This window comes from Mus caroli, unplaced genomic scaffold, assembly GCF_978045245.1.
Source record: "Mus caroli unplaced genomic scaffold, Mus_caroli_1 scaffold_6, whole genome shotgun sequence".
In the NCBI taxonomy this organism is placed as follows: domain Eukaryota; kingdom Metazoa; phylum Chordata; class Mammalia; order Rodentia; family Muridae; genus Mus; species Mus caroli.
In genome coordinates this window covers 46,810,606-46,831,240 of record NW_028227261.1, presented here as the reverse complement: position 1 = coordinate 46,831,240, position 20,635 = coordinate 46,810,606, and the positions used below count along the sequence as shown (strand labels likewise).

The 20,635-nt window shown below is 39.7% G+C and overlaps 1 protein-coding gene across 2 annotated transcripts in view; it reads right to left on the bottom strand.

Moving 5' to 3' along the window:
- Positions 1-20,635, bottom strand: part of Zfyve9 (zinc finger FYVE-type containing 9) — a 145,906-nt gene that overhangs the window by 27,317 nt on the left and 97,954 nt on the right. For both annotated transcript variants that reach the window (XM_021160572.3, XM_029476023.2), the window contains 4 exons: positions 18,113-18,268; positions 16,541-16,765; positions 13,284-13,366; positions 9,339-9,443 (listed from right to left, as the gene is read on the bottom strand). In XM_021160572.3, the coding sequence (XP_021016231.1) occupies positions 9,339-9,443; positions 13,284-13,366; positions 16,541-16,765; positions 18,113-18,268 (569 nt within the window). The remainder of the gene's footprint in view (positions 1-9,338; positions 9,444-13,283; positions 13,367-16,540; positions 16,766-18,112; positions 18,269-20,635) is intronic.

Sequence of the window (20,635 nt, the reverse complement as noted above, 5' to 3'; positions counted from 1 at the left end):
TTTACTTGTTTTTAACATCCTTGTTTGAGATGTCTTTAGCAAAACACACACTGGTTTTATCAGTTTTGTTGAGGTTTTTTGGCTACCAGGCACTAGGAAAGGCTAACTACATTCCCCTTCCCATATCCATCCTATTCTGTGTCAGCAGAGGGGTCAGCATGAAGTGTAAGATGTGCAACCTTGAGTAAGTCTGTGAGTCAGATAACAGACAAAAAAGAATGGCGAAAATATAAAGGAAAAGTGCCATGACTATTTTGTGAAACCCAAAGAGTTCAAAGCTTTTGTGTTTCACCATCTTCCGTGTGGAGGCACAGTTGTGTTAGTGCCATCTGTGGAAGGTCTCTTGCCATTGAGGGGTCCCTACAGCACCCTTGTTCACACCAACTAGCCACACATAGAAGAATCTCTCAGTCCTAAATTCTATTCTATGCCAGCACAGCACTGTATACCTCGTAATACATTTTAAATATCTAGTGACTTCTTTTGTGATTGGGTTACCTCACTCAGGATGATATCCTCTAGATATCCTCCATTTGCCCAAGAATTTCATAAATTCATTGTTTTTAATAGCTGAGTAGTACTCCATTGTATAAATGTACCACATTTTCTGTATCCATTCCTCTGTTGAGGGACATCTGGGTTCTTTCTAGCTTCTGGCATGCTATGAACATAGTGGAGCATGTGTCCTTATTACCAGTTGGAACATCTTCTAGGTATATGCCCAGGAGAGGTATTGCTGGATCTTCCAGTAGTACTATGTCCAATTTTCTGAGGAACTGCCAGACTGACTTCCAGAGTGGTTATACAAGCTTGCAATCCCACCAGCAATGGAGGAGTGTTCCTCTTTCTCCACCATCCTCGCCAGCATCTGCTGTCACCTGAATTTTTGATCTTAGCCATTCTGACTGGTGTTGAGGTGGAATCTCAAGGTTGTTTTGATTTGCATTTCCCTGATGATTAAGGATGTTGAACATTTTTTTCAGGTGCTTCTCAGCCATTCGTATTCCTCAGTTGAGAGATCTTTGTTTAGCTCTGTACCCCATTTTTAATGAGGTTATTTGAATTTCTGGAGTCCAGCTTCTTGAGCTCTTTGTATATATTGGATATTAGTCCCCTATCAGATTTGGGATTGGTAAAAATCCTTTCCCAATCTGTTGGTGGCCTTTTTGTCTTATTGACAGTGTCTTTTCCCTTACAGAAGCTTTGCAATTTTATGAGGTCCCATTTGTCGACTCTTGATCTTACAGCACAAGCCATTGCTGTTCTGTTTAGGAATTTTTCCCCTATGCCCATATCTTCGAGGCTTTTCCCCACTTTCTCCTCTATACATTTCAGTGTTTCTGGTTTTATGTGGGGGTCTTTGATCCACTTAGACTTGAGCTTTGTACAAGGAGATAAGAATGGATCAATTTGCATTATTCTGCATGATAACCACCAGTTGTACCAGCACCATTTATTGAACTCTATGTTTTTTAAATAAACATTTTAATTTAGTTTATTTATTTTGTGTGTGTGTGTGTGAGAGAGAGAGAGAGAGAGAGAGAGAGAAGACAACTTTATGGAGTTGGTTCTTTCCTTTTATCATGTAGATCCCAGGAGATCAAATGCAGGTGGTCAGACCTGGCAGCAAGGGCCTTTGCGATATAAGACATAGTACTTCTTAAATGCAAACTTAAATCAGTAGGCTTATACAAGCTAGAGTCTACTGGAGACTAATTTATCATTTGCAATTTGCATCTGTATCATGTGAAAGGGAGATGACTACATGTAGCAATTTAAAGAGAGCCACATCCATCATTTCCTCCAAAGCATGACGCTAAAGAGGTTTCTAATTGTGTTTACACTAAGCAGACCTAGAAACATGTTCAATTCAAGCATGCTGAATAAATTACCCGGCACTGAAGGAAATCACTTCCTTGATTCATCTGGATGCTAATTACAAGTCCAACAGGGTAAACTTCTATTCTCCCTAGAGCTGAATTAGCATATTTTATTTTCCTTTAAAATTATGTTCATTTCAAAAGAAGATTTTCCCAGATAGATTTTTACTAACCATGAAATACACTTATGCTTATCACCTGATGATGAGTGCTTGACTGTCTTCCTTGTGTTATTTCTGTACTCCAGCAATTTAAATTCCGTATCGCTTCTATCTATCCCTTTCTCAATACTAGTGTATATACTTTATCCACAGTAATCTGATTATATTTTTCCTAGATATACCTGGATTTCATGTAATCTTAACTGCTTTGATTATTTCTATATAATATTCAAAGCCCAGCTCTGATGTTATACTTTATCTTGTTTACCACTTAGAATCATGATTCTGATGTTCTAGTCCCAAACTAAATTTTCCTGTCTGCCTCCCTTCCTAACTATACCCAAATATGCTTCTTACTTGCAAGAGTCCTACTTCTCACACTTTCTTTTTCTCTTTCTCTCTTTTTCTTTCTCTCTCTCTCTCTAAACTAAAAAAAAAAATAAATAAATAAGCCGGGTTCTCTCTCTCTCTTTTTCTTTCTTATTTCCTTTCTTCCTTTTGATTTTATTTTTTATTTTGAGACATGGTCTTACTATGGAGTTTAGGTTGATTGTGAACTCATGATCCTTCTTCAGCCTCCTGAAGTGTTGGGAGTATAAGCAAGGACTACTATGCCTGGATTTAGGACTACTCCCCAACACCCCACATGTTTTAGTGATTGCTCTGGAATTAAAGGAGAATTTGTGCTAAACCATTACATTTTCTTACCAGTAAGAGGGTCAATATAAACATCTCATGTGGTAAGCTGATATACTTATCCTAACCCAAAGCAATGTATGCAAACGGAGATCAGCCTCTATGTAATTACAAAACTATATACTAAATTCTTTTTTAGTGGTTAAAAATAGTTCACATAGGAAAGGAAGACAAGGCAGTATAAAAGTGTCTTAGTTACTGTTCTATTGCTGGGAAGAAACACCATGACCAAGGCAATTTATAGAAGAAAGCATTTAATTGGAGGTTTGCTTACTATTTCAGAGGACTAGTTCTTTACCATCATGGCAGATAGACAGCATCGAAAGCACATGTGCTGGAAACACAAGTTATAGGCAGAGAGAGAGAGAGAGAGAGAGAGAGAGAGAGAGAGAGAGAGAGAGAGAGAGAGAGAGAGAGAGAGAGAGAGACTGGCATGGGCTTTGAAATCTCAAGTCCAGCCCCAGTGACAAAACTCCAACAAGGCCACACATCCCAATTCTTCCCAAACAGATCCTGTAACTGAGGATGACTAATTCAAATAGGTGAGCCCATGGGGCCATTCACATTCAAACTGCTACAGTCAGAATCAGTTTCAGTGTTGTCACTAAGATCTGTGTCATTTTACTCATACACGTGGCCAGAAGCAGTCCCTGGCAACCAAGCAGGTACATATATTTAAGACTCTCTAATGGATAAGTTGCAGGATATTTGATCACATTGTGATCCCTGGGATTGTGTTACTTACAGGAAAAATCTGTTTTTAGCTGTGGTGTGGCCCAGCCTTAGCATACTCCTTTAATTGAAGAACTTTCTGCTTTAATATTATACACAACATTAAATAAAGCCAACTATAAGTCAAGAGGTAAGAGCAACCAGTTGAAGGGAAGTGAGCATGAGATTATTAAGAAAAAACACTGAGTAAGAGGGAGTTAGGAGGATGGACAGACACACAGAAGGTAGAAGTGGGACATTCAGTTTGAAGGAGGTTTTTGAGACAGTGAGAGAGGGGCATTCTTGATGAGACATTGCTGAGGAGGAAGGTCAGCTGGGTGCTTTCTCTGCCTCTCTGAGCAGCAGGATTTCACCCCAACATCTGGCTCCCAGGTCTTCATTGGTAAAATCAAACGATTGAGATTTTGTTTAAAAAAAAAACAAAACCAACATTTGGTGTTCCAACACATAACAGGACCACGACCACATGGTCAGAGAAATCATGCCAGCTGTGAACAAAATAAGAAGCCACCAGATTTGGTAAGTCATCTGGAAGTCCTCAAGGAGAGAGTTAAGTAATACTGAAAAGAAAATTCTCTCCTACCTTAAGTATGAAAAATATCATAATATAGGGAATTAGGACCCTGTATAGTGCTATTTTAGATGGTGTGAAAATACTAGAAGAAAATGAAAAGATAAATGACTTAATTGAAATTGACATAATACTGGTGATAATTACTATCAGTCTAGTAATTAATATTTATCCTTAAGAGCCATGGTGGTTTTTTGTGCCAAATATGAAAAATGGATAAGATGCAAGCTTTAGAAAGACTTATAGATGAAAATAACAGAAAAATTCAGACAAAGACAGAGGAATTTAGACAAGAACTTATGGTACCACTGCATGATGAAACTAAAAAGGGGTGGCCCTAAGTTGTTAGAAAACCAACCTTAGTTTATCCAGATACTGTACAAGAACTACCAGCAGACAATAGGTACCCCAAGGGTATGAAGAAACTAAATGGAATCCTATAGACATATTCGATTTGAGGAAATTTAAGAAAACAATTGTTTTGGATGGTGTGTATTCACCCTATTTGAAGCACTTAGTTTGTGGGCATCTCAGAATTATCCCTCAAGACTAGAAAGATTTGACAACAGCAGTATTAGAGGGTTCTCTTGAGCTGGTGAGATGGCTCAGCAGTCAAGAGCACTGACTGTTCTTCCAGAGGGCCTGAGTTCAATCCCCAGCATCCATTTGGTGGCTCACAACCATCTATAATGAGACCTGATGCCCTTCTGGTGTGTCTTAAGATAGCTACAGTATACTCATATACATAAAATAAATAAATAAATCTTTACAAAAATATTAGAGGGTTCTCAGATACAATGGAAGAGGAAGCTAGGGTCATAGGATAGTGACTTAGGGCCAGAGGTCTCAATATTTCCCAAGCTCAGGTGCTATGTGAAGGTTAGTATGCCGAGTTACAAAGGCAGCTTGACTTTGATGATCATACCTTGACACTGTGTTGTTTTAACAGCTTTAAATGCTTGGGACAAGGTTGAAAAATCAGGAAAGAGGTCTGAGTCATATACTAAAATTATACAAGGCCTAAAATAAGCCTTTACTTACTTTTTTTTGCAAAGATTGACTTCATCTGTAAATAGAATAGTATCAGATTCAGAAGTCAGAAAAATACCAACTGAATCACTGGCTTTTGAAAATGCTAATCCAGAATGCAAAAGGGTGATTAGGTCTTTAAAGATGAGATTAACACCAATAGATAAATGGATTAGAAATACGGCTGATATTGGATCTTATGTTTATGATGCTACTCTGATAGGAGAAAGTTTTAAGAAAAATCAAAACATCAGATGTTTTACTTGTGGTAACCAAGGTCATCTGGAAAGGGACTGTAGGCAAGATGATCCTGGAAACACTGTTTTTTTTGTTTTTGTTTTTGTTTTCTAGAGATAACCCAAAAAGAAGGCCCTAACAGAAGGTGTGGTAAATAAAGGCCGGTATTGGACTAATAAACACAGATCAACAAGGGACAGCCAAGGTAATCCTTTGCCATGGGAAACACCCTAGGGGGCCTCCGTCAGGTCCTGATATCCAATTTGATTCAATCATTTCCATATCTACAGAGCAGCTAAAGTCAATGCCTGTTGTTAAAAACAACACTGTTCTGGATGAAATCAAGGACATAGTAACTTCAGTAAATAAAACAAAAAATTCAGGAGAAACAAGAAAACAAATACTTTGGCAAATTGCTAAAAATGATCAGAGGCCAAATCCAAAAATACACATAAATGGCATTGAAATTTAAGGTTTAGTAGACAAAGGTGCAGATGTAACAATAATTCCACCAAAATCTTTGCACCTTCAGGAGGTAAATAATCGGCTTCTAGAGACTGGAACTTTATTTCAGGTGAAACAAAGTCCAAGATCGGTTGAGTTTATAGGGCCAGAAGGACAAAGAGAAAAATTAAAGCCATATATGGCTAACAGAGTCATGAATTTATGGGAATGTGATTTGTTGTAGCAATGCAAAACACAGATAAACATTCCCCCAATCTCAGAAACAAACCATAAAATAACAAATGCTTCTGAGAAAAATATTAAACAGACTCTTCAGGTCATACAACAGCAGTTGCAGAGACACTGGCTAGCAGAGCAAAACTTCTGAGTTAACTGGCCTGTGTGTTTTTAAAGATGTGCTGCCCTCCGAGTGAAAACTGGGCTATGTGTTAGGTTGAAGAAGAAATTTTGTCTTTTTTTTCCATAGGAGGAGAAAAGCTGTGGATACATCAAGTGATAGACTAGATCTGAACAGTAGAGACGTACTGAATAAGGAGAGTCCATAGTTTATCAGACAGCTTGGTCATTTAGTCCAAACTAACTCATAAAGACTAACAAATGCTTTTCATATGATCATGCAGGAAAAAATAAAAAATAGTATTTTTGAATAATTTACCAAAGGCACACTTGCCTTACTGGAATAAAATGCTTTTGAAAAGGATGTTTGCTGTTTAGTATTAAAAAACACAGTTAAGAGATTAAAATAGTGTTAAGTAAATTCAAAGGGTTACTATAATTATAACTTGTTTTCTAAATCTTTAAGAGTTGGAGCAATTTGGAGCTAAGATATAATATATGAGCAGGGCAATGGTAGCCATGCCTTTAATCCTAGCAAAGACAGGCTGATCTCTATAAATTAGTTATTTTCTAAATTCTGGAGTTACAGAGAACAAGGCAGTGGTGGCACACACCTTTAATCCCACCACCCAGGGACAAAACTCAGATACAGTTCCTAATTGGTATGTTTGCATGTTAGAGAAATCAAATACTATATTTACAGATTATCATAAAGACCCTCTCAATGGTTACTAGAAAGGGAGCTAGTTTCCAGTGGGGACAGGAACAAAGAGCAGCTTTTGTGACTGCCAGTAAGCTCATTTCTGTGCATATAACCCTGATCAATATTGAACCAGATTATATTCTAATTATGGGTATCAGATTTATTGGTGAACTGGCAACTGGAGACCCTTCATAAAGCAAAAAGGAGTCCACCAACATTTGCCTGTTGGCTTCTATTACAAATACTTTCCATATATGAAGAATAATTATTCCCCTGCAGCCAGGAGAAGGCAGAGTAAAGTCCAATGTGGGGAGTCCACAGTGGATCCATCTTCTCTCTGGGTAGCCAAGAGCTGTTGGCATAGTACCTAGAGAGGGAGTTAGGAACTGGGGGTCCACAGGTCTACCTTTCCCTCCAGGCATCTGTATGACAGGTGGAGAGGGGAAGGGCAGAGCCCAGGATGGGCAGAACCCAATCTGACTGAGTGACTACAGAGAGCATGGAGAGGCTTGAGGAGAGAAGACCTTCCCTGGGAGTCTTGGCCGTGGCTCTTTATGATGAAGACCTTCCCCCGAGCTAAAATCCTTAATGAAGAGATGATCCCTGCTTGTTCATACTGGTTTATTTGATGGTGGGTAAGAATGCACTCATCTTTTTGGGGGGTGAACCAGGGATTAAATACCTTTTGCAGGAAGGGAAGTTCATTGGCTGAATACTCGGGCCTATCTAGATACCTCATCAGCATGGAGAACGCCAGGTTTTTATGCTATGTGACTGACTGAGATAGTCCTCTCAGTGGGGTGTCACACCAGGTTTTTATGCTATGTGACTGACTGAGATGGTCCTCTCAGTGGGGTGTCATGGTTATGGGTTCCAGAGCAGTAGAGACAGGTAGGAAATGGCTCTACCCCTGTCATTCTCATTTTTGAGATTCCTGGAGTGTGAGTGCATTCAGCCTTACACTTATGCCTGTCTGGTAACAAGGTCTCACATGCTCTACATCTCTGAGAAACAAACCTGGACATTTTAAGAGGCATGGAAAACCTTATATTCAGTCACTGCCTTATGTCCTAAGGGTGGACTTACAATGATGGACTGGACACTTCAAAGGCAGAGTCCTTTATGTTGACTGCTGTGCTCTACCTAGCCAGGATTGCCACTTAGCTGAAAAACACTACTGCTGAGTTCATAGAAGAATGACACAACATCTTCCGGAACTTTGAACTGAGACTGTTAAATACAACCAAGCTGGACGCTGTCAAAGTTTCGTAGAAACAGCTTCATTATTGTAAACAGTGTTACTGTGTTAGAATTAAAATCTTTCCTTTTTATTTAAACACTGTGAACCCTGAGGCTGTGTTATCTACTGGAAAAACCTGTCTCTAGTTGTGGCGTGGCTCAGCCCTAGCACACACCTTTAATCTAAGACCTTTATTTTTATTGTAAATAGAATTAAATAAAGTTAAGCATAGGTCAAGAGGCAGAACAAGCAACCAAAACCATAGAGAGTAAGAAGGAGCCAAGATGGATGGAGAGACAGGAAGTGGAAGGGAGGGACATCCAGTTTGAAAGAAAGGTGAGACAGTATTAGTTATATGGTATTATGGCTTTCCTAAATTACTTCATTTAAATTGTGCTGTAGAATAGACCCTATCTTCAAATAAGGTCACCTCATTAGCAACTGATATCTTTTATTCTGTGTATGCAAATATGTGCCTCTGCATCTATATGTGTTTCTGGTGCTTTCTCTTTGGCTTTTTCTTCTGGTAGTTTGTGTGTTTCATCCTATTCCAGTTTGTTTGGTTTTATTTTTATCTTATGTTGCCTTACATTACTTTATTATTTTTTAGACTCATGCTTGCATTCTGAGAGAGAAAGAGAGAAGGGGTATAGATTTGAGTGAGTGGGAAGTCAAAGAAGATCTGGAAGGAATTGGGAGGAGGGGAAACCTTAATCAGAACATATTTATGAAAAAGAAGTCTAAACCCGGCAGTGGTGGTGCACGCCTTTAATCCCAGCACTTGCAAGGCAGAGGCAGGTGGATTTCTGAGTTTGAGGCCATCCTTGTCTACAGAGTGAGTACCAGGACAGCAAGGGCTACAAAGAGAAACCCTGTCTCGAAAAGCCAAAAAAAAAAAAAAAGAAAAGAAAAAGAAAAAAGAAAAAAGAAGTCTATTTTCAACTAAAAAAGCAAAACAAATGAACAACAAATTATTTGTTATACTAGGGAAAAAAAGAAAAAATAAATTCCACCAGAAATTTTATAGCTATGCTATAGCTAACTTTATGCTTTTTAATAAAAATGCAACATTATCACAATATTGAAAGATCAAATGACATAACCAATTACTATAAAAGTCTGGAATTTATCACTCTACTTTTCTATAATAAAATTTTACATAAATGAATTAAATAAAATTTAATACAAACTGAGTTTACTACAATTGAAGATGAAATTTACATTCAATTATACACACAATTTTTTCAATTATGAAAAAAAAATGCCCCTTCATGGTAAAAAATCTTACCTCATTATATCTGTTGCTGGGAATTTTGATGCTTGTTTTTCGAACTTCCATATCAACCACTAAACCTTGGACAACTGGCAGAGTATACTGGTAATTTCGGAAGTCCTGAGCAAAGCAGAAATAAGAAGAACATGACAAAATGGTAGGGTTTGATTTATAGTAATAAAAGTGGCACGGACAGAAATGATGACACTACCGGATAAACTTACTTATTTAAACAACTAGAGGATGACACAATGGAAGTCCTCACTGTCTGCAGTCTAGCTCTAAGCCCACAAGGCAGTAAACCAGAGGGCTTCCTTCCGTCCTTACCCATAATATTAAATAAACTATTACTCTGTTTTATTGATACTTAACAGTTTTATATGTATTTTTTTAGTGGTCTGTCTTTTAATTACAAGTAGGTATAGGCTCTAACTTGTTTTGTTCTTGTACCTGCAGAGCCCAGCACATGTTAGGTATGCAGTGAGTATTTGTAGGCACACTGTGTGTGTGGCTATCCAGGCTGGCGGAAGCACCAGAAGCACAAGTCAGGTCTAAGATGAAGTCTATTTAGCTGGATGCCATTGCTTCTTATATGTCATCACTAAAGGGCTTGATATTATTTTTCTTCTCTTTCTTTAGTTATTTTCTAGACACAGTTTTGTTATGTAGCCAAGTTGCCTTGGAACTTACTATGGAGTAAGTTTGCAGGCCAGCCTTGATTTCATAGTTCTTTGGCCTCAGCCTTCTCAGAGCTGAGATTACAGATCTGAGTCACCACACCTGATACCACAAAATGTTTGACTTCTATTCTGAGGAAGTGTCTGGCCTGTTTTTATTTCTTTATGAAGACTAAGTAGACAGAAAGGATAAAGGAGAGGAGATGCGCATAATAGAAATAACTCAGGGAAGAGACAGTGATTCCGTAAACTGTTAACAGTTCAAAAGAGAGGGAAAATCTGTCAGATTAAGAAAAAACTGACGCCGGGCAGTGGGGGCGCACACCTTTAATCCCGGCACTTGGGAGGCAGAGGCAGGCGGATTTCTGAGTTTGAGGCCAGCCTGGTCTACAGATTGAGTTCCAGGACAGCCAGGGCTACACAGAGAAACCCTGTCTCAAAAAAACCAAAAGAAAAAAGAAAAAACTGACAATATTTGTCATGGGATTGGACATGGAATATGATCAAAGAAGAATTTTTAAATCACTCTGAATTTTATTAATAGCTGGAATAAGAAGCTGAAACTCACAATCATGGAGACACAGGCTAGAACGGGAAGAGGAGGGCATTTCTTTTTTTTCTTTTTTTTTTTTTTTTAAAGATTTATTTATTATATGTAAGTACACTGTAGCTGTCTTCAGACACTCCAGAAGAGGGCACCAGATCTCATTGCAGATGGTTGTGAGCCACCATGTGGTTGCTGGGATTTGAACTCTGGACCTTCGGAAGAGCAGTCGGGTGCTCTTACCCACTGAGCCATCTCACCAGCCCGAGGAGGGCATTTCTAAGTACTTTGACTGTGCTACTTGCAACAGAGCACAAGACTACTGATGGGAAACAAAAATACCCAGCTCTCCACACACTAAAATCACAGTGCCTGGTCTCAAACTTGTGATGATCCCTCTGCCTCACCACTGTAACTGGGGAGGATCACAGGCCGGAGTCACAAAAACTTGACTTTCAGATGTTTTAAAAAGATAGCTGGGTTTAAAAAGTAAAGGAGTGTGATGGTTAATATTGTCACCTTGACTAGATCCAGAGTCACACAGGAGACAAACTCCTAGGAACACCTGAAAGGGATTATTTAGATTAGGTTAGCCTCTGGATTTGTCTGTGAGGGATTATCTAGATTCAGTTAATGGAGGTGGGATGACCCAATTTAACGTGGGAGGCATCATTCAAGGGTTGGAGGTCCTGGACTCAGTAAAAAGGAGACAGTAGGCTGAGCACTAGCACTGGTCATGGTCTGCTTCTCTAGATGCAGCGTGACCAGCTGCCGCTAATTCCTACTGCTGTGACTTTCCCACAGAGACGGGCAAAAATTCTTTCTCTCTTAAAAAAGAACTTCCAGCACACACTCATCCCCCACCCCACAGTTTTTTTGTTTTTGTTTTTTTTAAAAAACAAAAATCAGTGGTTCGTGCCTGTAATCCCAGCTACTCTAGAGGCTGAGGCTGAAGGACCACAAATGGTCATGAACAATTAAATGAGATGGCCTCAAACTAAAAATGTAATGAGGCTAAGGGCAATAACAGGGCAACAACAACAACAAAATAGGGCAACAATCTTACTAGCTAATAAATAGGGATGATGGGGCTAAGCAAACCGCTCAATGGGTAAAAGTGCTTCTTGTGAAAGCATGAAGACTTGAGTTTGAATTACAAGAACCCATGTAAAAGTTTGGCTCATGGTGTATGTTTTTGTGATCCCAATACCTGTACATGCAGGAGACAGGAGGCAAAGGCAGGAAGGAACCCTGGAAACTCAAGGGCCAGCAAGTCTGTGTGCAATGGTGGATATCAAGGGCCAGCAAGTCTGTATGCAATGGTGGATATCAAGGGCCAGCAAGTCTGTATGCAATGGTGGATATCAAGGGCCAGCAAGTCTGTATGCAATGGTGGATATCAAGGGCCAGCAAGATATCAAGGGCCAGCAAGTCTGTGTGCAATGGTGGATATCAAGGGCCAGCAAGTCTGTGTGCAATGGCGGATATCAAGGGCCAGCAAGTCTGTATGCAATGGCGAATATCAAGGGCCAGCAAGTCTGTATGCAATGGTGGATATCAAGGGCCAGCAAGTCTGTGTGCAATGGCGAATATCAAGGGCCAGCAAGTCTGTGTGCAATGGTGGATATCAAGGGCCAGCAAGTCTGTGTGCAATGGCGGATATCAAGGGCCAGCAAGTCTGTATGCAATGGTGGATATCAAGGGCCAGCAAGTCTGTATGCAATGGTGGATATCAAGGGCCAGCAAGTCTGTGTGCAATGGCGGATATCAAGGGCCAGCAAGTCTGTATGCAATGGCGAATATCAAGGGCCAGCAAGTCTGTGTGCAATGGTGGATATCAAGGGCCAGCAAGTCTGTATGCAATGGTGGATATCAAGGGCCAGCAAGTCTGTATGCAATGGTGGATATCAAGGGCCAGCAAGTCTGTATGCAATGGTGAATATCAAGGGCCAGCAAGTCTGTGTGCAATGGTGAATATCAAGAAACCCTGCCTCAAAAAAGGTTAAAGGCAAAGACAGAGGCCTGTGGTTGTCTTCTGACACACTGTTGCATGTAAATGTTCACATTCTCTCTGTCTGTCTCACACTCACACACACACACACACACCCATGGAGGGCCAGTTGACGACTTGTGGAACTCATGGAGACTAGTCAGAGGTTAACAAGCAGGTCTGGGAGGTGGTGCAGGAGGTTTCATAAACACTCTAAATACCTAAGATTCATTTTAGTGAAAAATGTAGCAGAAACTTTAATTGACCAACATTTTGTCCAAAACATTCACCCAGCACACATACAGCAAAGGCCTGAGAGAGATCAACAGACGGGGAAAATGTAACTCCTACTCCGTACACAGATCAATGAGGGCAAGAAGCCTTATTGGCATTTATTTGAGCATAACCTTAGATCAATTTTTGCCTTAGTAGTGAACGATACAGAGATGGCAGATGTCATTCTTACAATGGAAACAAGACAAAATGCCAGGTCTTTATTTCTACAGTGTTCTAGTCCTTACAAGAATCCTCCAAGGTCGCTGCATACACAGAGAGTATAATCAGGGCTGGAACCCTATGCTCCATCCAAGGCTCCATCTGTTTTAAAAGCAGATATACGTTCTGTTCTCCACCAGCAGAGACCTTCACCTGCCTGAAGCCGCAGGGGCACAGCTGTCAGCAAAATAATGAAATCTCTCTCCTTTCTCTGTACCAGCACAAGAAAGATGAAAGGAAAATTCCCAACTTACTGCTAGAAGATTCATGATGGTGTGCCCAGTCTCTCCAAATAACGGCTTCCGAAATCTGACACTGAACAGTGGGCAGGGGTAAACTATAGAAATGAGAAATTATCAGATTAAACTCAGTAGCTTAAATTTCTAGGAAGAGACACCATTGTGACAAAAAATTTAAATATAATTGTAATGGCACATTATGACATTTCAAATCTTGGGCTCAGAAAGTATTTAGTAACAGACAACTCCTGAGCTAGTCAATCTCCTGATAACCAGAAAGTCTTCTGATGCAATTTCACGGTGACTCACCAGGTCCACGTGACTGGTATGATCCAGAAAAACAAATTTCTCCCTATTCCCCTTGTACTCAAAAAGTCAAGACACTCCTTAGAAAGGCCAGACACCATGGGGCAGGAGAGATGGCTCAGCGGTTAAGAGCACTGACTGTTCTTCCAGAGGTCCTGAGTTCAATTCCTAGTAACCACATGGTGGCTCACAACCATCTGCAATGGGATCTTCTGGTGTGTCTGAAGACAGCAACTGTAAAAAATGCCGGGCATGGTGGTGCACGCCTTTAATCCCAGCACTTGGGAGGCAGAGGCAGGTGGATTTCTGAGTTCAAGGCCAGCCTGGTCTACAAAGTGAGTTCCAGGATAGCCAGGGCTATACAGAGAAACCCTGTCTTGGGGGGTGGGGGGGGGGGGGAGGAGAAGGCCAGATTACCAGGTGACATTCCTGGCTGGCTCACTGACCAAGTTTTCCTGTTTCAATTGACAGTACACAACAAAGAAACATATTGCTTTCTCTATAGGGAATCCTGTTTCTTTCTGCTGTTCATTTGTCTTTAGAGTTCCATCTTCACCTAAGAAGTGTTTTTAATTAACTCCTTCATTCTTGATCAAGATCCGGATCATCGGGGCTAGAGAGATGGCTCAATGGTTCACTGACTGCTCTTCCAGAGGTTCAATTCCAGCACCCACATGGCAGTTCAGAACTGTTTGTAACTCCAAGATCTGACATCCTCACATAGACACACACACAGGCAAAAACACCAATGCAGATATAAACAATCAATCAAAACATTAAAAAAAGATCAAGATCTTGTTGGAGCTCCCAAAGAACTTAACAAAATAAGCATGGGTTTACAACACAATATATCACTTTAGTCCTAAGTTTTTTCCTTAAATATATTCCTAAGATTCTATAATCATATCTTGGCCATTTCCGAACTTCCAGGATTCAAAACACCTTCTAGGCTTTAATTAAATGGCTTTGTTTGTTTGTTTTTTGCTTTTTAAAGACAAATTTCTCTGGTTGGCTGTCCTGGCACTCACTCTGTAGACCAAGCTGGCCTTGACTCACAAAGATCCACCTGCCTCTGCCTCCTGAGAGCTGGGATTCAAAGCAGGTTACACCCCCCTCCCCAGCTTGTTTTGTTTCTTTTTGAGACAGTGCTTCCCTATGTAGCTCTGGGTGGCCGAGAATGAGCTATATTGAGCAGGCTGGCCTTGAACTCACAGAAATCCCTGCCTCTGCCATCTCCTTACTGGGATTAGAGGTGTAAATTACCATGTCCAGACCTTGATGAATTATTTTTTTAAATATGTTTAGATATATTTATTTTATTTTTATGTGTATGAGTGCTTTGCCTACATGTATGTCAGTGTACCATGTGTGTGTGCCTGGTAGCTCCATAGATCAGATGAGGTCACTGAATCCCCTGGAACTGGAGTTGTGGGTAGTTGTAAGCCATCATATGGGTGCTGGGGACTGAACCTGGTCTTTTATAAGACAAGAAGTGCTCTTAAATGGTGAGCCACCTCTCCCGAGCCCCTTGATCAAATTCTTAATCAATGAATAACACATAAATAAAAAAAATAGGTGTGATGGCTAATCTTAGTTGTCAACTTTACACACTTGGGAAGAAGGAATCCCAACTGCAGAACTGTCTCCATGAGACTGGTCTGTGGACATATGTGTAGTGGCATTTTCTTGATTGCAAATTAATATAGGAGAGCCCAGGCCACTGATGGCAGTGCCATTCCTAGGCAGGTGAACCTGGGCTGTAAAAGAAAGGTAGCTGAAGTGAGCCTGGGAGTAAGCTATTAGGTAGCATTCTCCTATAGTCTCTGCTTCATTCAGTTCCTACCTCTAGGTTCTTGCCTTGAGCTCCTATCCCGGATTCCCTAATGATGGACTGCAGCCTATAAGCTGAAATATTCTCTACAAGTTGCTTTTGGTTGTGGTATTTATCACAGTAACAAAAAGTAAACTAGTACAAAAGGTGACTTGTTGAGAACATATTATTATTTACTCGTTTATATATTAATGTTTCATTTATTGTTTTAGTTTATTCCTTCAACAACATAGTGTAACATGAAGAATTTAGATCACCATTTTATAAAAAAACAAAACCCTGACAATTTGAGAAGCTAATGCTCAGAAAACTTAAATTACTTTCTTTTTTTTTTAAAGATTTATTTATTATTATAAATAAGTACACTGTAGCTATCTTCAGACACTCCAGAAGAGGGCGTCAGATCTCATTACAGATGGTTGTGAGTAACCATGTGGTTGCTGGGATTTGAACTCAGGACCTTCAGAATAACAGTCAGTGCTTAGCCACTGAGCCATCTCTCCAGCCCTTAAATTACTTTCTTAAACTTATAGAACTAGTAAATGGTGCAGCTGACCACCATACTCAAGGGTTCTTATCCTTAGACACAGCACTTTAAGTTAAGTGAAGATACAAAACGTAAAGTAAAGCTTACAATCATCTTTAATCTCTTAAAAAAGCACACACACATAGACAGGCAGGCAGGCATGTGCGCACACACACACACACACAGCTACTGCTACAATCATGGGCAGAAAAGACCTGTCAGACAGCTTACCAAGTTGAGAGTCATTGCAATACCACTAGTCAAGCAAAACAAATTTTTATAAATGTTTCTAACCAAGTAATAACAAACATGCATACAAAAATACTACAAAAATGATACCTTTTTAAATTAATTGTTTTAAATATGATGTTTTTATCACTGAACCATAAAAGAATAAATTTGCAAAGGAAGAAATACAATGAACATCCTCATTTGGTATTCTCTCTCTTTCCATTACAGCCAAGTACATTCAGACACTGGTCATATTTAGTATGCCCTTTTTCAAAAGGTTATTTCTTATTGAATTGTAACACCAGAGGGAGATTAAATATTTCAGATTTTATTTAATTACATGTCCTGGCTGTACGCCTTAAAGACATCTGTACTTACGTCGATATTCAGCTCCAAGTCTTAACAAGAGTCGTATGGGAAACACTTTGGCCCAAGGAGTTTCCCATTTCTGGATGAGAATCCCAAACAGGTAAGGAGGGGTTGGAAGCACCAGGTCTTGCAGTGACTGGTAGGTAGATGTCACATACAAGAACCCACCGTGTTCTTTACTGCCCAGGAAACTTTGACTGAAGAAAGAATGTCCCAGGCTGCCCACAACATTCCCTAAAATAAAAAGTTCATTATTTTCTATCAAGAAATCAGTCATCAATGGAGGAGCTAGAGAAATTACCCAAGGAGCTAAAGGGAACCGCAACCCTATAGGTGGAACAACAATATGAACTAGCCAGTACCCCAGAGCTCTTGACTCTAGCTGCATATGTATCAAAAGATGGCCTAGTTGGCCATCACTGCAAAGAGAGGTCCATTGGACTTGCAAACTTTATATGCCCCAGTACAGGGGAACCCCAGGGCCAAAAAGGGGGAGTGGGTGGGTAGGGGATTGGGAGGGTGGGTATGGGGGCCTTTTGGGATAGCATTGAAAATGTAAACGAGGAAAATACCTAATAAAAAAAATAAATTATAAAAAAAAAAGAAATCAGTCATATTTTAAATAATTATTATCACCAAAAACTGAGCAAGACACAACCAAACACAAATTCCCAATCTTTCCCTGTGAAAAACCCATATTTGCAAAAACTTTATTTTGTGTATGTGTGTATTTGCACATGTGTGCATATATGTGTGGAGGCAGAAGTCAGCCCTGGATGTCATTCCTCAAGAGCCAATCTTCTTTATGTTTTTGAGACAAGCTCTTTCACTGTGGCTAATTGGTCTAAGGTAGCCAGTAATCCCCCAAGAAATTCACTTCTTTCTGCCCTAACATCTTGCATGGAAGCTCAGTATATACTCTTTTGCCCAAACAGCTCCACTTGCAATAAGCCACTGGTGTGGTTGGAGGCCTCTAGCTTCTGCTATACCATCAATACTGGATCTTCACCCAGACTCCTTTCAGATATCCTGCTGTTGCCCTGTGTCATGGAGATCCTGCAGGACAGGCCCTTTCACAGACTCCAGAAATTGATTGATGGGGTCGATGTTGGGCTGAACCACCTCTCCCCGATTTGCTCAGGCCAGGGACAGGGCCAGCTCCTGACTGCAGCAGCCAGCAAGGGGGTATGATGACGACTCATGATTATGCTTCCTTCTACTGGATACCAATGTTACGACCCTTAGGAACTCCAAATTACATTCTTACCCCAAGGTCAGTGGATTCTCTTATAATTTTGAGTCTATCCTTTGTAAATAAAGAGAATCACAGAAAGTAATAAAATATTTAATTTTCCCAACTATGCAAAGTTCTAACTTGCCTCTAATATAAAGTCCAAGGGCTGGGATATAGTTCAATGGTAGAGTGTTTGCCTAGCACAAAAAGGATCTGTGTTCAATTCCCAGCACTGTAAGAAAATTATAAAAATTCAACGTCACGTTTCCACATCTAACAGGATTGTTTTATGTATGAGTTCATATTTTCATCATCTACAATGGTACAAAGTTATAAAGCATTCCTACCTGCCAGGGCATCCCGGTAAAGCTGTACAAAGTGATTAAAGATGTCCTTGGGCAAACATTTCTCATCTGGCAGACACTGCAGAAGAATAACTATCTCAGATTGACCCACGGCATGCATCCCTTTGGTTGTAAAACACCAGCACTTCCTATTCACATCTAAAGGGGAAGTAAAAATACATTCTTCTTAATAAGTGATCACAAAAGGATACAAATAAATGTTACAACACAGCAAAAAAGGAAAGAAAAGGAAAGATCATTTAAGCCCATACAATTCAACTTTAAATGTTAAATGGTCACTACGTAAACAAAGAATCATTGTAGAAAATAAAATATGGCAATGCCTTTGTTTGTTTGTTTGTTTGTACCTCAATACTTAGGAAAATAATTGGAAGGAAGTTAAAAGAAGTAAAAAAAATAATAAAGAAAATATATTTAAGACTTAAATAGACATCAAAGATACAGTCCTCCATGTTACTGTTAAAAAAAAAAATTACTTTTCCTGGGAGCTGACGGCTCCGTGAGTGAAGGCCTTGAGGGCCTGAGTTCAGATCCCCAGCTTACACAAAAAGCTGGCCATGACAGCGGCTGCCTATAACCTTAGTACAGGCCGATCCCAGGGGATCACTGGTGAGCCAAGCCCGTGTAGATGAGTGATAGATTAGTGAGCTCCAGGTTTAGTGAGGGACCATCCGTCTGTCTATCTATCAATCTATCTATCTACCTATCTCTAAAAAAAATAGGTAGACAGCAATATACAAAGATATCTTCCACTGACCTTGGCCTTCCATAGGCACATGCATGGGTATGTTCACCTACACATACATCACACCCATACACAAAACTCACTTTACCATTATTTATCTAAAACTAGGAACAAAGAGAATAAAACCCAGTATTTTAGCTTTGAGTTCAGGTTGTGGCCAAAAGGAAATACATTTTTAAGTACTAGCTAGTGTAATTACAATCCTTTCTGAGAGAAAACACTAGATAATCAGAAGATAACTTTAGGACTGGAGAGATGGCTCAGCGGTTAGGAGCATTGACTGCTCTTCCAGAGGTCCTGAGTTCAATTCCCAGCAACCACATGGTGGCTCACAACCATCTGTAATGGGATCCAATGTCCTCTTCTGGAGTGTCTGAAGATAGCTACAGTATACCCACATACATGAAAGAAACAAATAAAAAAAAAAAAAAAAAGAGGCAACTTTACATGGTTGTACACTATACAAAATCTATCTTGTCAATACTACTTTTATATTTTCACTTTAGGGTAGAAAGAATTAAAAACCAGCAACCCACAAACAAAAGCTGTGGTTTTTTTTGCATAATCAGCAAAAAATATCATTTCATCCTTGACACATTATCATTTGCATCCTAACAACAGGATTTCCAAAGGAATTCAGGTAAAATAATGAATAATACCACTATATGTATCAAAACTAATAAAAGATCCTTTTCTCTTTGTATGAAAATTACTCCTTTGGGTACCTAATTAGGAAGTAGTTAGTCCTATTCATGCATATCCATGTGTCACAGAGATGATGGTGGGTGCCACAGAGATGGCGGGTGTCTTCAATTGCTTTCCACCTTATTTTCTGAGACAGATTCTCTCAGTGAACATAAAGTTTGCCAATTTGGGTGGAGTGGATGGTCAGAAATCCCCAGAGATTCCCCATATCTGCTTCTTCAGTGTTGGGATTGCAAACAGACACACGCTGGTTCACCCGGTCTCTTCTTCCTCCTCCTCTTTGTTTGTTTGTTTAAATGTGGGTGCTGGGATCAAACTCAGGCTCTCATGCTTGCATGGCAAACACTTTACCAACCAAGACAGCTCCCAGCCCTTCAATTAACTCACTATTTTAAGATGTTTCAGGAACTGTAGGCTAGCTAATTTCTCTCTCTTTTTTGTTCCATGATCATTTATTGGACAACTTTGGGCAAGCATGGATGGCTTCTGTCCTCAAATGGAGAGGTTAGCTAATTTCTAATTATAACTCATAAACTGGATGTGGTAAACTGAAATTTCAAGCAAAACAATATTTAATTTAAAATGAAAAGTGAATAGCATTAACAATAGGTCAAATATGTAAAGGTATAATTAATGGCTGAGGCAGAAATCTCCATCTCATCAATGGAGAATTTCTAAGGAAGCAGTGCAGAGGTGTTTCTAGTCTCTAAGGTCAACGTAAAACAAGCACACAGTGGAGACTGGAGGGCATTCCCTGCAAACTGCCTCTTCCAGGAGAAATGCAGTCCTCACTGTCTAATGTATACCACAAAGAGTCGAGATTTCAGTTACTGTCTTCTTTCTTACACTTTTACCCACATACTTCCAGCATCAAGAGTTCAAGTTTCTTCTGATAATTTAATAAGTATCACAGTTTGAGTATATATTATGTAGTTAACATCTTTTCTGCACATAAGATGATTCTCCACATAAGATGATTAAGATCTACTATGAACTGGCTGCTCCCCTGGGTAACTTACTCACTAACAATTATTCTAGTCATGAGTTGTGACTTA